Here is a 14,185-nt window from a genome sequence, read left to right as displayed (position 1 = left end):
CCGCAGATGATTCTCTTAATGGAATCCGATTCGCTGATGGTATCGAACCGCATGAGTGCATCTTTCCAGTTGTAGATCAGCCTAACGCCCACTGGACGATTTTGCCTTTTCGAGCAAGCTGCCGTTGCATTCATGCTACAGTTCAGGCGTGATCTGATGCCTCCATCCAGAGACTTCTCGGACTGCCGATGACATCTTCCATCGTTGTCGTAAACCCCGCTCATTCCCTGATCCACGTAGATGGCTGGATATAACCCCCCCTTATCTGTGCAAATAATCTCCATATCACACACGTCATCATTTTATCTCTGTTCGAAGCGGAATTCTTACGACAACATCCCATCGCAGAGTTGAGTTGTCAGTATGGCTCAGCCTATCGAGGTCGATGCCCTTGTCGTGGGGGCAGGATTCGGCGGTATCTACGCAACATACAGCCTGACCCGCATGCAACCGCGCATGAAAGTCCAAACTATCGAAATGGCCAGCGACGTCGGAGGCACATGGTACTGGAATAGATATCCCGGTGCCATGAGCGACACAGAGAGCTACCTGTATCGTTACTCCTGGGACAAGGACGACCTGCAAACGTATCCCTGGTCGCACCATTACGTCTACCAGCCCGAGATCCTGAAATATCTAGAACATGTTGTGGCGAAGCACGACTTGCGAAAGTACATGTCGTTCAACTGTCAGATGCAGTCGGCGACGTGGGACGACAGTCTACATTGCTGGCGGATCGAGTGCTCCTCGATAGGGACCAGCTCCGAAAGAATCGTGTATCATGCTCGATACCTCATCAACTCGCTTGGCGTACTTTCCAAGGCGAATTATCCAGACATCCCCGGCTTGAAAGACTACCAGGGCATCACGTGCCACACTGCAAAGTGGGATGATACTATCGACCTAAAGGGAAAGAGAGTCGGCATAATCGGGAGCGGTTCCACCGGCGTGCAAGTCATGACGGCAATCGCACCTCTCGTGGGTCAACTCATTCTCTTCCAACGACGAGCACAATACTCGGTACCCAGTGGCCAGGGGCCAGTCGACCCCAGCTACCGACAGAACATCAACGCAAACTACGACAAGATCTGGGACAACGTCTGGTCCTCGAGAATGGGATTCGGGGTCCCAGAAGTAACCCGCAAAGCGACCGACGCGACGCCCGAAGAGAGAAAGCAGGCCTTTGAGGAAGTCTGGTCCCAGGGAAACGGGTTCCGCTTCATGTTCAGCGCCTTTGGCGACATCGTCACCAACGAAGAAGCTAACGAGGCCGCCTGTGACTTCATACGCGGCAAAATCGACGAGATTGTCAAAGACCCTCGTAAAGCGCAGATTTTGAAACCTCGAGAGGCGTATGCGAGACGACCGCTCTGCGATTTTGGATACTACCAAATCTTCAACCGCGATAACGTTGACGTGGTGGACCTCCAGGCGAACGGCATCAGACGTCTGGTTCCTCAAGGGGTTGAGTTAGCCGACGGGACCGTCCATGAGGTTGATGTGCTCATTTTCGCCACGGGATTCGAGGCAGTCGACGGCAGCTACACGAGGATCCATGTGACGGGTCGAAATGGCACGTTAAAAGACCATTGGGGTGATGGAGCTACGACCTTCGGCGCCGTTGCTTGCGCTGGCTTCCCCAACATGTTTCTCATTTCTGGGCCTCAGAGCCCTTTCGCCAATTTCCCTCCCATCGTGGAGTTAGAGGTCAACTTCATCATGTCAATTATACAGCACGCCGAAGGCTCGCCCTTAGAATTAGAGCCAATAGAAGGCGAGGGGGCCGGTAGCTTGGGCGAAGAAGCAATCCATACACGTAGCCCAAGGAGGCGGATGATCATGGAGGCCAAGGGGCAAGCCGAGTCAGACTGGGTAGGGCTGTGTAACAGCATGCTGAAGGGGTCTCTATTTGCCAAGACTCCCAGTTGGATTTTGAGCCAGAATATTCCCGGGAAGAAGACCAACACTAACTTCTTCTTTGGCGGGCTGCGTCCGTATCTCAAGTTTGTTGATGAAGAGGTCTCTGCAGGGTTTCCTGGATTTCACCACTTAGTAGCGCATGGAGATGCCGTTGCCCACTTGTGAGCTGGCATGATGCTATTGATTCCACGTATTCTTTGAGAGCATATAGCATATTGGTAAACATATACTGACCATATGGCCTGAACTTTAATGGTCCTTTTTCATGTTGCCATGGTTGTCATCAGGTGGCCAAGGTAGACCATGAACTATGTCTCGACATTAGGTGGGATAGGTTCAATGTTTCCTCAAGGATGGTAAGATCACTGGAAGATCTGTATGCGAAAGTATGGATATCTACGAGCAATATCAGATATTTCCCCATTCTACAGCACCGGTTCGCTCGCACTCGATGAGGACAGCCGCCGAGTGGCCTCTAGTGAAGTCACCCGGGAACTGAGCAGCAATCTACAGGGCAGTACTTACTTTATTGGCCAATGCCGTGCCAAGGGATGCAAAAGCAAGAGGCCGCCAGGTCCGGGTTTCCACGTTCGTTCACTGTTTTATTCTTCGAAACAATTATCGAGATCAACAATGAGGCACGAAGTAGGACGCGTTCCTTTGTTCTGGCTCAAGAAGGTTCGTCACACTTGGGGACAGTGTTCTGGCTGCTTGGATAGGGACGGAATTGATACGCGCTAGAAATCCGCGATTCCATAAGTGCAACTAAGCAGAGTCACATCTCATGCAATTCCCCAAATCGTAGTTACCTAAGATGAAACACCGTCAAATAGGGTAAGGTCTAATGGTCCATTTGGAAATTTGTGCTGGTTACATGGTTGCCGGCGCATAACGCGGACCAATCCATTCATACACTACTCGTACCTCTCTCTTACCAAAGCCCAAGACTTGCGCATCCCAGTCCCCATAGACTCCTCATCAATCTCCTCAACCGTAGCCCATCGATGTCGCGCGTGCGACGAGACGAGGTCCTCAGAGCAATCTACCTCGAAGAGATGCACATGCATCGTAAGCTTCAGGTGAGAAAACAACCACGGCACACTGCCCAGCTCCCCGGCATGTTTCAGCTTCCACTTCTTGTTTCCAACACCGTTGATGAGTCCCGATACATATCCTTGAGCGTCCTTCTTCCGCGACGTCGCGGTGTTACCGCTAGTAGACGGCAGCGTGTGGCTGGGTAACTCCCACAGCCCGGCGAGGAGTCCCTTCTCCGGGCGCCTGTGTATCAGGAATCGCCCGTCGTCGCTGCACCGAACTGCGCAGACCAGGGCCTCTTCCTCTCTAACTGCTTTCTTGACCACCTTGAGGGGGAACTTTCGAGCGTGTTCCGCGACGATTTCTAGTGTTCTTGCATCGATTTGGGCAACCTTGGGTTGCACTTCCTCCTCTTCCTCCTTCCTTTTTGCCGTTTTTGAGGTGAAGAAGGCAGACAGCGTCGCCTGCTTTGGCCCTGGTTGTGTCTTTACGCCCTTCTTAGCCCCCTTTGCCGGCTTTCGCTTCAGCGACTCAGCTTCAGAATCTTCCTCAGAGAGCGTGGTCTCGTCTGCGGCTTCTTCGAAAGGTTCGCAAATCGAGCACAGGTCCTCAATATCCTCGACTTTTTCAACCGCTTTCCTCGGCTTCTTGGCTGCTAGTTGAAAGCCCTCTGCGTACGCTCGACACGTAGAGGTTACTGGACACTCGCCGCAGTTTGGCTTCGGCGTGCAGACGGTGCTTCCGAGTTCCATCAAGGCCTGCCCCCATCGCCCAGGACGGTCACTTAACGGCGCCTTCTCAGCAAGCTCAGTGCCATCTCCGTCAGGTCCGTCCTTCGCAACCGCCTTGACGAGCGCATCTGCAGCTGCCCAGAGCAAATCAATGACAGCCTTGTCCGTCTTGGCATTCCCATACAGCCCCAACTGCCTGCTCAGCACGCGAAGCACATTCCCATCAACCATGGGTGCCGCCTCGCCAAACACAATAGCGGCGACGGCACCCGCCGTGTACCGGCCCACGCCCGGGACTTTAGCCTCGAGCTCGGCCGTGTCGGAGGGCATCAGACCCCGCCAAGCCGGGTCCGCGACGACCAGCTTTGCGGCCTCGTGGATCCTCGTAGCGCGGCTGTAGTAGCCCAGCCCGCGCCAGGCGCTCAGCACGTCCTCAGGCTCGGCGGCCGCGAGGTCGTGGACCGTGGGCCAGCGGGTCATCCATCTGTTCCAATAGTCAATCACCACGGCGACGCGGGTCTGCTGGAGCATGATCTCGCTGATCCAGACTTCGTAGGCGCGCTTTTCGAGGGCGCTGCGGAGGTCGGCGGCGTCGTTTGGCGAAGTCTTTGCAGGATCGATCCAGGGTTTGCGCCAGGGCATGCCGCGGGTTGTGCTAATGGAGTCGAACCAGCCGAGGAGAGCATCGCGCCCGCGCCGGCCTGGTTGGCCATCTAGGAGGAGAGGGCGGTGGTACGAGGTGGCATGCGCCCTCGTTGCGGCGGGCGAGCAGCAGGCATCCTGCGTCGCCGGCTGCTGCTGGGGTGGACCAAAGAGGCGCGCATGGAGTTTTGCGGTGTCTGCTTTTCGAGCTTTGGGGTTCTTCTCGACCTTGCGCCTCTTTGGCGGCGGCTCAATAACGTCCTTCACATCGTCGCCGTCGTCGTCTTGAAGAGTTGGGTTGAAGTCTTCTTCTGACGCGTCCTTGGATGCCGGGGGTGATACAGGTGCACACTTTTTGGTGGCTACCGAGCGTGATCTAGACGTCGGCTTCTTGGTTTCTACATCTGGCTCGCTGTCGACTTGCGCCAAGATCCTCCTGGCTGCTGCGAGTGAACTTTGTCGACGGACTAGACGACGTTGAATCATGGTGATGTTTGGGAGACGCGACGAGAAGACGCGTCGTGGAGTAAAGCGGTCCGAATTTCACTTCAGGTACATTTGACGGGTGAATAGCAAATAATTAGCGTCGATTCAGGGACGCGTTCGCTGCAATTCAGATCGCAGCGGACAGTCAGGGTCCTGAAGCGCCGCAGCTCAGGCACAGACCACTACAATCCTCCAAGATGCACGCAAGACGTGGTCTTTGTTATGGACAGCATATTAAGCAACGGCAAACTCTAACACTGAACATCTACAACTTCCAAGAGACGGATCATGGAGCTTCGACTTCGGTCCCAGTATCAGCATGATCAGCAAAAGGAAAGTTATGAGCAGAGAGCAAAAGATTCAGGTCCTACCAGGATTCGAACCTGGGCCTACGGAAGGATCTAATTATATTTCAATCAGAATCCGACGTCCTAACCAACTAGACTATAGGACCAGCTTCACGATGATTCTTGATGACGTTGCCGCCGAATCTCGCCGTCCATGGCAGTCCACTGCCGTGTCGTGAACGACCAGCGTGGCTTGAATACCGCCATTCGAGCAGCTGGGGACGTGAAGCTTCGGTCCAGGTAGCTTGAAGGGTGGTACAGTCTCGTGATGACCCTTCACTGGCTCAGCTTGCCTTAGAGTTGGACTCCTTAGCTGCATCTGCCAGACAAACCGGCCATCGTGCCTCACTCTGTCCAGCCATCGCCAGCGCAGGTCATCCAGTTCACTCCAACGAGCTTCATACCATGCTTATCGGCGAACTCAGCAGGCTTCCATGAGCGCCTCTGAACAAATTCCTCTCCGCCGACATCCTCCTTCTTGAGATCCAGTCCTTGGGGTTCCCGGTAGAGCAGGAAGAGGTACCTGTGCGGCTTTGAGCTACAAGGTAAGGCAGGGTCAGCAAGGTCACTTTTAAAGGCTGCCCAAATCATTGAGACTGTCTGTCTACTCACTCGTCCTTGGGTCCGGGTCCGAGAAACTCAGTCAACGCCGGCTTCGTCTGCGCAACGACCGCGCCCCCACTGAGCGGCTGCAGCCCGGGTAGGACCCAATGGCGCCAGAACGCAAACTGCGGGTTGTCCGGGGTGGGCGCGTCCGGGTCTGTCAGGAAGAGGGTGTACGAGGCACCAGATTCGGCTCCCTCCTCGGCCGCGAACGAGATGCTGGGCGCAAGCTTGCACTCGCCCGCGCGGAAGAAGTTGCCCACATCGACGGCCTTATCCGCGAACGAGACCTCGAGCTTGATCGTCGGCTTAAAACCCTCTGGTATCAGTACCGCCGCTGAGCCCGGGACGAGCTTGGCTTGCTCGAGCGTGCTGGTGAGCTTTTGCGCGTGGTCGGAGAGTGACATTGTTGCGAGGGAGAGAGACAAGATGGCTCAAATGGATTGATGTAAAGTCAACTTGAAGGTTGAGATCGCATTCTTGAAGGATGTTTTGAATGATCGCCTGCGGGCGATATTAGCCCGAGGACATGATGCGTGATGACCTACGCGGGGTTGAGCGTGGGATGAGGGGAATTGACGCCAGTGGTGGAAAATTGGTGGCGTAGCTGCACGAAGGGTCTTGGCAGATGTAGAGGTTCTCGTTGTAACATATGTCAAGTTTGACTGCGAAAGAAATATCCACGGGGGTCAAATCTGCTGCCGTGGGAGTTTGGTGGCTGCAATGGTGAAGATAATAGTCTCGTGAAATTGGAAGTCGTCGCAGAGACAGCTCAAAAGGACCACCATGGTTGATGGTAATATGAAGCCTTGTGCGCTCCATGATCGACCAGCCAGGAGCAGCCTTTACGTCTTTTTCTACATCATGCACGGAGTAGAACGAGAGTAAGAAACACGGTCGAGTTCGATTTCTCATCAACATAGCTATTCTAGAATCCAGCCCTCCATTCGAGGGGAAATCACCAAGATCCATGAGATCAGTGGATTGGATAAACCAACTAACAATGGTTCACCAAGAAAGGCTCTTCTCAGTGGGGGAGTTTGGTGCGAAGCGTAACTTCTCGTACATCTTAGATCGCCGCAATCCAAAACTTTTCCCGTGAGACGATCTGAAGAGCTAGGGCAAACCCATCTTCGGCCATCTCAAATGTTCGCTTTTTTTCGCCGCCTTTTTTCTCTTTCCATTCCTGCCTACGCCCCTTGCATCGCGACCACTATGGCGATAGGAGCGAACTTGGGCAGGAGCTCGGGCCAAGCGCAGCGACAAGAGCAGTCTCTCTACTAGAGACTCTAGAGACCGTAGCATGTTCATCCAATCATATCTCATATCCCCGATGGCACAATTGGCTAGCGCGTCAGACTGTTAATCTGGAGGTTGGTGGTTCGAGCCCACCTCGGGGAGTTACAGCGGTTAGATTCCGCCTAGACATGAGACCCATTCCTTTTTGCTTTTGCGCCTTTCTCGTTCCTTCTTCCTCTTACGGTTATACCTAGGAAGCCGGAGTTTTCAACGATATTTCTCTTGTATCCATCCGGCGAGCAATCACGGGCCAGCTTTGCCCTCCGGCGGGTCCACAAATACCTATTAGGCTGTTTTTGCTTTGCCGCTTTATAGATATGTGATCCGTTTTCTAGGCGGCAACAGTAAGCAATCAGACTTCCCGCAGAGGTAACAAAAACCTGATTTCGGAAGACTTTAAACTCGTTCCTGGCAGCTTCTACGGAACTTTCCAGAGACTGCCATACAGACAGCCCGATGATAGGCAAAAGGTGTCAATTGACTCTTACTTGCCATAACACTTGGGATCAATGACCCCGAGCCGGAGCGGAATCCGAGGTGCATTGCCTAAAGCAAAAACGATCGTGAGGGGTCAGTCGGGTGGGCGGCGTAATCGCTTGGACCCCATGACAGCTCGAGCAAGTTCTATGGACCAGGACCGCAAGACATGGAACGAAAAGAAGGTGATCGTTCCGGATGTTCCGCTCCAAGTGGTGATGGTTGATAGTGCTAGAATGCATCCCTCTTCTAGGTTTCTTCTCTCGAATACTCGCATTTACTTCTCGTCCGAGGTTGGGCTGCTCGGAAAGACTCTCTGCAAGCGCCCGCCAGCTAGCGTCTTGGACGTCAGTCGAGTCGATGGTGATGAGGCCTCTTAAATCGAGGAACAGATGAAAACTTTCGAAGCTGGTAGAACAAGCTTTGATCGAGAACGGACAAAGTTGGGAGCGCCGGCTGGCAATGTAAGGCTGCCTGCGCATAATGTTGAGACGGACTTTCTCTGCGCTGAGTAAGGTCGTAGAAGCTTGTTGCTGTAGAGCGAGCGGGATCTCTAGGTCAGACTAGACGTGTTTGTAGACGAGAAACTCCCATAGCAAAATCGATATGGACTCTAGGGGCAAGAGCTGAGCATTTGTAGTCCTTAAAGTGCGCAGCTAACTTGGCTAAACGACTTGGCATTAAGAGGCCCATCTTGGCACTATGGGTGCTCAACTTGGCGTTGACAGCTTGAAGGCTAGAGTTGAGGCTGTTAAGGCCCAGGGAGTTGGCTCACGGCATGGCAGACAGTCGATCTCGGGAGATGTCTGCAATGCAACTGCATTCCACCTCCCACGCTTGCCCGCCGCGGCGCCGCCATCTCGGTCCCGCATCTCAGTCAAGCCAAGTTCCCCGACCTCAACTTTCGCCATGAGTAAGGACCGACGATCGTACACGCGTCTCGCCGCTCCTCATGTTCACGACGCACCGTTGAATCAAGGTTTGATCTGGGTGCATGCAGCCCCTCAACCGCTAACCCGATTTTAATGTCCGAGCCGCCGCGATTGGAAGACTACGCCCTCAACTCCTTGAGCCTCTCATACCCTCCCATCGGAACTCACAATGGGAACTATCTCGCGTCCAAACTACATGCTCCATCAATAATCATATGATGCTCGGAATGACCATCCCATGGCCACAACGAAAGCGACGCCGAGGCGGGTTTCCCATGTCATGGGCCGTGGCAGGCAATTTCCACCGGTGTCCCGTGCAGCCCCTCGTCGGCGGAACCTTTTTTAGACTTCTTCTCAACACCCTTGGGAAAGAGGGGCAAGGCGGGGTAGCTTCGTTGAGTAGCCGGCGAGACCGTCCGAAGAGCCAAGTACCATGTGCAAGCCTGGCCTGTTACGCCCAACTTACACCTGCACTGTTCAAGGTCTTCGCGCCCAGGTGTACAAGTCCGGTGTCTGTGAGCCCAGCAACGTCAATCATGATCGACACTATCCGTGCTGACACCCTGGATAAGCTCTCTGGAGTTGGAGCTATGATCCTGGAGTAGCTAGGTCAGGTAGCTTGGGTTCCTATCGCACATTCTGGCTATTCTAACTGGAATATCCTACTGGTCTAGTTGAACATGATAATGAGCACTATTCCAGTATAGGTGACTTGATTCGCAAGGAGGACTCTGGGAGGAAGTCTTGTGCAACTGTCCGCACGGCTCGGGGCATAATATTCGCATGCTACGTAGTCGGAGGCCGAGGCTCTGCGGCCATTACCAATCAGTTGAGGCTGCCACACAAAATCTCGCACCCACACACCCACATATAAGAAGCTTTCGCCGTGCCGGGACAATGACCTGCAGAAAGATCCGTCACCCTGGAACCCTAGCTCAAAAATGTCAACCCAACAACATGGAAATGTCATTGAAGAACGACATGCGATTCGAAACAGTGTACTTCGGATCACTTAGATGAACTGGTGTAGACCGGACGCGTTTACGTTTACGGTGCGGCTTTTTCCACAGCTTACAAGAAAAGTCTTCTTTAAGCTCGTCTTTCTATGCTGCAAGATTTTGTATGGTTTTCAAACCGAATCGAAAAGTTGGCGGCTGATCGTTTTGCATGAATCAATGACACTCGACATATTCCCAATTACGGTGAAAAGGTCGGTGAAAAGTCTCCACCAAGTATCGCATATTAGTGTTTACTCCATGTCGAGAGTGAGTTCTTCAGCTAGGTCTGGAACATTAGGAGGATTGTACCAATCATGAAGCTATCCGAATGGCATGTTCTAAGCTTCACACTACGCTCCCTTGTCCGCGTGGATATCTCCTCGACTGAACCGACTCCTGCACGAAAACGGCAAATTTGACTCCAACTCCACTACTAGGAGGAGGGGCAAAGTTGGACATCGTCCTCCAATTCACTATCAAGTAAACCTGTTGCCGTTATGCGCAGCATGCAGACTGGCCTTAATTACACACGATGCTTGCGTGGACCAGAAGCTTGCTTTCTGGCGATAAGCAATTCGGTTCCTGGATTGCCCCTTAACTCTAGGCCGCATCTAGACCCGGTCTCAGCCAGAATGTCATCCTGGTGTCCGACAATCCTTGGATTTTCATAGGCGGCATGGCTGTACCCATGATATTGCCATTCGAAAAAGTCAAAGGCGAAATCCACCATGTTAGCTTAATTTCAAGCTCGGCGCCAACAACCTCAAAAGTTGACTCAACGATTACGCTAGCTTCTCTCAGCGGCTCTTCTCATATCCCGAAGGAGGCCGACGGAGAAGGATAGTGATCATGAGACTTTGACGCTGAGATGCAGAAGCCGGCTCGGGTAGTCTTGATCGTATCTCTTTTCAGGAGTTCTAAGCGAGTATTCGTCCCTTGATACTCACTGATGTCCATCAGTGACAAGTATAAAGGCCAGGCAATTTCTTCTCGTACTGAGCTGTGCTGTCTGTATTACAAGCCAACTTGACTGAACCCTGGCCGGTCTATGAGTCTCTCTCTCACACCTGTTTATCAACTACCCTTATACCCACATAAGCGATCAAATTATATCTTACCACTGTTTTTCCGCAACATCTACAACATGCGCTTCCTCTTCACCATCACTTTGACCATATTAACGGCCGGTGTAGCCGCAGTACCCGTCGCAGTGCTCCCCAGCCTCATTCATCCCCCAGTTCATGTCTTCAGGGCTGACCCTGCCGCCGAAGCTGCCGAAGCGGAGCCCAATATCGAGGCCCGTGGAGAGAACAATGTTGATGTGTCTGACTGGCAGCAAGAGCCAGAGATTCAAGCCAGAGACGAGGCCGCGACTGAGGCATGGGACCTAGAGCCACAGACCCAACCGCGAGACGCCCCTCATATCCAAGCCAGAGATGAGGCCGCTCTGGACAGCGTCAATCTTGAGACTGAGATTGAAGCCCGAGAAGAGCCTCAGATCAAAGCCAGGAATGAGGCTGCACTCGAAAACTATGACTTAGACCCCGAGGTCCAACTCAATGACAAGCCTCAGAGCAAGGCCAGAGAGGAAGCTGCTCTACCTGACAACTTCGACCTGAAACCTGAGATCCACGCCAGAGATGAGCCTCATATCCAAGCAAGAAGCGAAGCTAAGGCTGCATGGACTGACCCAGACTACCACGCTGGAGGTGTTACCACCGCAGACGACTGGAAGTACAGAGACAACCTAGCCAAGCTCGACGCCAACAACTGCGGCGTAGACTGCCATCGCTCCCTCGACTCATACCGCTCCAAGGTGTCCAGAGAACACAGGCCATACTACGACCGAAGCACGAATTACCACAGCAACAACTACGACCACCATGACTACAATTATGGAGTCCAAAGATCTTCCCGCGCTTCGAGGGGCGAACACAACACACCCGCGGATGACTGGAAGTACAGGGACAACCTCGTCAAGCAGGACAACCACGATTGCGGCTCGGGCTGCAAACATTCACTAGCCTCGTACCGCTCCGTGGCCTCCAAGGATTCAAGGATTGCTCGGGAGAAGGACTATCATAACTACAACCACCAGGATGACAAGTACAACAACTGGCATCCCAAGGACTATCATGTGAACGGCAACGGTTATAACCATAACAACGGGCATTATGACGATAGGACTATCAGGACCAACACCTACTATCCCAAGGACCATCATTCTACCAACTATAATGATATTCATCATAATGATTACCATGGCAACAATTACCATACCAATGGCAACGGCTATGACCACCATAACAATGGCCACGATTATGGGGTTCAGAGGTCCTCTAGGGCGTCGAGAGGAGAGCACAACACCAGGCAGGATGAGATAAACCACAAAAACAATCATTACAAGTTGGATCATAACGACTGCGGCTTCAACTGCCAGAAGTCCCTTGCCTCGTATCACTCGGTCGCATCTGCAGACTCGAGGCGCTCCAGGCAGTCGAGGCAGTCAAGACAATCTCACGGAAATCACGGCCACTAAGAATCGAGGGGATGCTCTCGTTTTAATAGTTGAAGAAGCCGATTATCAACATGATTCGAGCCTGCAGGAATATTTGGAGCCTCCCAAGCACGAAAGATATCGCGATGCGAGATGTGTTTAGCAGGCGAGATAATGACGTGGTCGAGTTAGTGTACATCGAGCTCAGATAATGGCAAGTCAGTTAGCAGTACATTAATGAAAATGAATTTTGACAGACAAGAGCCAACGAATCATCGAGAGACGATAGAAAAGTAATCACAGCGTTGTTCGTCAATCATGATAGCTTGATTATGATGTCGACGGGGAACACCAGGAAAACCTTCACTATCACATTTGGTTTTGCGCAATATTTACTGCGACGGTATACGGTATACACATGTTGTCCAAGGAACTTTTTGAGTGATAGGAGGTGTTCATTAACCGGGGCAGCAGGTCAGACCGGGTATTCATCGCGGATGTGAAAGCGAACGATGCTTGGCAGGCTGGATAAAGACAGGCTTTCTTTTCAGTATTCCTATCATGAGTTCAACTTACCACTCGTGCTTGCGCAGCGGAAAGACATAGAAAATGGGCGCTCTAGGGTTGGGTAAGAAAAGACTGTCCACGAACTCAGGCTTTATGATTACGATAGCATTGAGAGCTTGGGAAGCTCCTGTCACTCGTTCATCTTGTTGAGACTGAAGTGGATTATATGTTGTAAACTACTACCTTCGTACATGTACCGGGGTAGAATGTGCTATCCTGATTAGCAGCCAATATGTTCCTTCTAAGTAACTTTATGATATCAACATGGCTGTGCTTTAGTAGCGAACTTTACTTTCTAGATGTAATCCGTTCCAGGGCGTATCTATGGCTGATTTGCTGCACTCAGCACCAGCACTGACTCACACGTGGGATAATTGATCATTAACTAGGTTTATGGGAGTATTGACAGCAGAAAAGGAGACTTAGAAGGTGGTCTGGGCCGCTGCGAACGGCCCTTTCACCCACCTAATTACTACCAACGGAGGAATCATAGGCTACGCCCACCAACTTCCCCCTTCCATACACATCCGCAATTCAATACCACATCATAGAGTTTCTTACCGGCCGAAAGGCTTTCCCTGCTGACGTGTATAACAAGAAGATTCTCTCCAGGAGAGTTGCGCTGTATGGCTATCCTGCTCACCGGGGGAGCGACCAGTGCCATCAACAACACCCTCTCTTCACGACAATTCAAAAATAAATGATGCAGAGCAAAATAAAGACTCCTCGACGGGGAATTGAACCCCGGTCCCCTGCGAATCGTTGAAATTCAATGACAAGCAGATATCCTCACCACTAGACTATCGGGGATGTTGCTGTGACCAAAGACGCTCTCACGATGATGATGGAGGGCGACGACCCCACCGCACAACTCGCACCTGGCTTTTAGTGAGGTGGAGAATGAAAAGTTTTCATTAGAATAGTTCAGTAGACGTTGGCAATAGAGATCGAGAAGATTCAAGGTGGGATGACATTGCCGTGGTAGCAGCATTGTTCGTGTCTCAACCAGTCAGTAACCGTGGTAGCACTAGATCTCCTGATGACAACAGTTTGGCTTTTCAGAGATGCTTTCACCTTCAAGCTATGTTGTGCAAATGTTACTAATGGCATTCTGAGTCTTCAATGGGTTGAGTTCCGAGATGAGAGCATAGCGAACCCGGAACCGAAGTCCCCACAGAGGTTCGACAATGTGCCTTCTACTCACAAGCTCAGGGCCGTATATCCAAGGTTGACACCGCGATGCAAACATAAACGACGTGACATATCTAAATGACATACTTCAAGCACAAGTATAAGGACATGGTTTACATCCAGCTAGGGACTGCGTAGTGTAGCAAGATCAATAAGGCGTAAGTTGTGTCGATGAACGCACCCCACAATCAACCTTCCATGTAGTTGAATAACATGAGCGATAGTGAAAGTATCGTGATCCAAGCGCATGAAGTGACTAGGTAGTCACAACCGTTTTCAACCCGCCTTTCTTCAATTGAAGATTGATCTTACACCATAGAAAGACATTGGAAATCGGACGTGACCTGGATTCCTTAGTGCAATTATGCAGCTACTGCAGGTTTGTGGTTGAGACATTGGGTTTGATAAGCTGACAGGAGGATTGTCAACGAAGTTGAATAGGTACTTGCCAGTAGTTTCT

At 51.9% G+C, this 14,185-nt stretch overlaps 5 protein-coding genes across 5 annotated transcripts; 3 read left to right on the top strand and 2 right to left on the bottom strand.

Moving 5' to 3' along the window:
* Positions 1–363: 363 nt before the first annotated feature.
* CPAR01_13105 (uncharacterized protein) lies at positions 364–2,085 on the top strand (the record flags this gene model as incomplete). The annotated part of the gene is made up of 1 exon (XM_060497359.1): positions 364–2,085. One exon carries the CDS (start codon positions 364–366, stop codon positions 2,083–2,085), a length of 1,722 nt encoding a protein of 573 aa, XP_060343752.1.
* Positions 2,086–2,834: 749 nt separating this feature from the next.
* Positions 2,835–4,814, bottom strand: CPAR01_13104 (A/G-specific adenine glycosylase; the record flags this gene model as incomplete). Its single annotated transcript, XM_060497358.1, has 1 exon — positions 2,835–4,814. The coding sequence occupies one exon, from the start codon at positions 4,812–4,814 to the stop codon at positions 2,835–2,837; it is 1,980 nt and encodes a 659-aa protein (XP_060343751.1).
* Positions 4,815–5,506: 692 nt separating this feature from the next.
* Positions 5,507–6,171, bottom strand: CPAR01_13103 (phosphatidylethanolamine-binding protein; the record flags this gene model as incomplete). The annotated part of the gene is made up of 2 exons (XM_060497357.1): positions 5,507–5,699; positions 5,774–6,171. 2 exons carry the CDS (start codon positions 6,169–6,171, stop codon positions 5,507–5,509), a joined length of 591 nt encoding a protein of 196 aa, XP_060343750.1.
* Positions 6,172–7,689: 1,518 nt separating this feature from the next.
* Positions 7,690–7,920, top strand: CPAR01_13102 (uncharacterized protein; the record flags this gene model as incomplete). The annotated part of the gene is made up of 1 exon (XM_060497356.1): positions 7,690–7,920. One exon carries the CDS (start codon positions 7,690–7,692, stop codon positions 7,918–7,920), a length of 231 nt encoding a protein of 76 aa, XP_060343749.1.
* Positions 7,921–10,614: 2,694 nt separating this feature from the next.
* Positions 10,615–12,009, top strand: CPAR01_13101 (uncharacterized protein; the record flags this gene model as incomplete). The annotated part of the gene is made up of 1 exon (XM_060497355.1): positions 10,615–12,009. One exon carries the CDS (start codon positions 10,615–10,617, stop codon positions 12,007–12,009), a length of 1,395 nt encoding a protein of 464 aa, XP_060343748.1.
* Between the last annotated feature and the right edge of the window lie 2,176 nt (positions 12,010–14,185).

Source organism: Colletotrichum paranaense (assembly GCF_030867605.1).
Source record: "Colletotrichum paranaense strain IMI 384185 chromosome Unknown Scaffold_12.1, whole genome shotgun sequence".
Lineage (NCBI taxonomy): Eukaryota > Fungi > Ascomycota > Sordariomycetes > Glomerellales > Glomerellaceae > Colletotrichum > Colletotrichum paranaense.
This window is presented reverse-complemented; position numbering and strand designations above follow the sequence as displayed.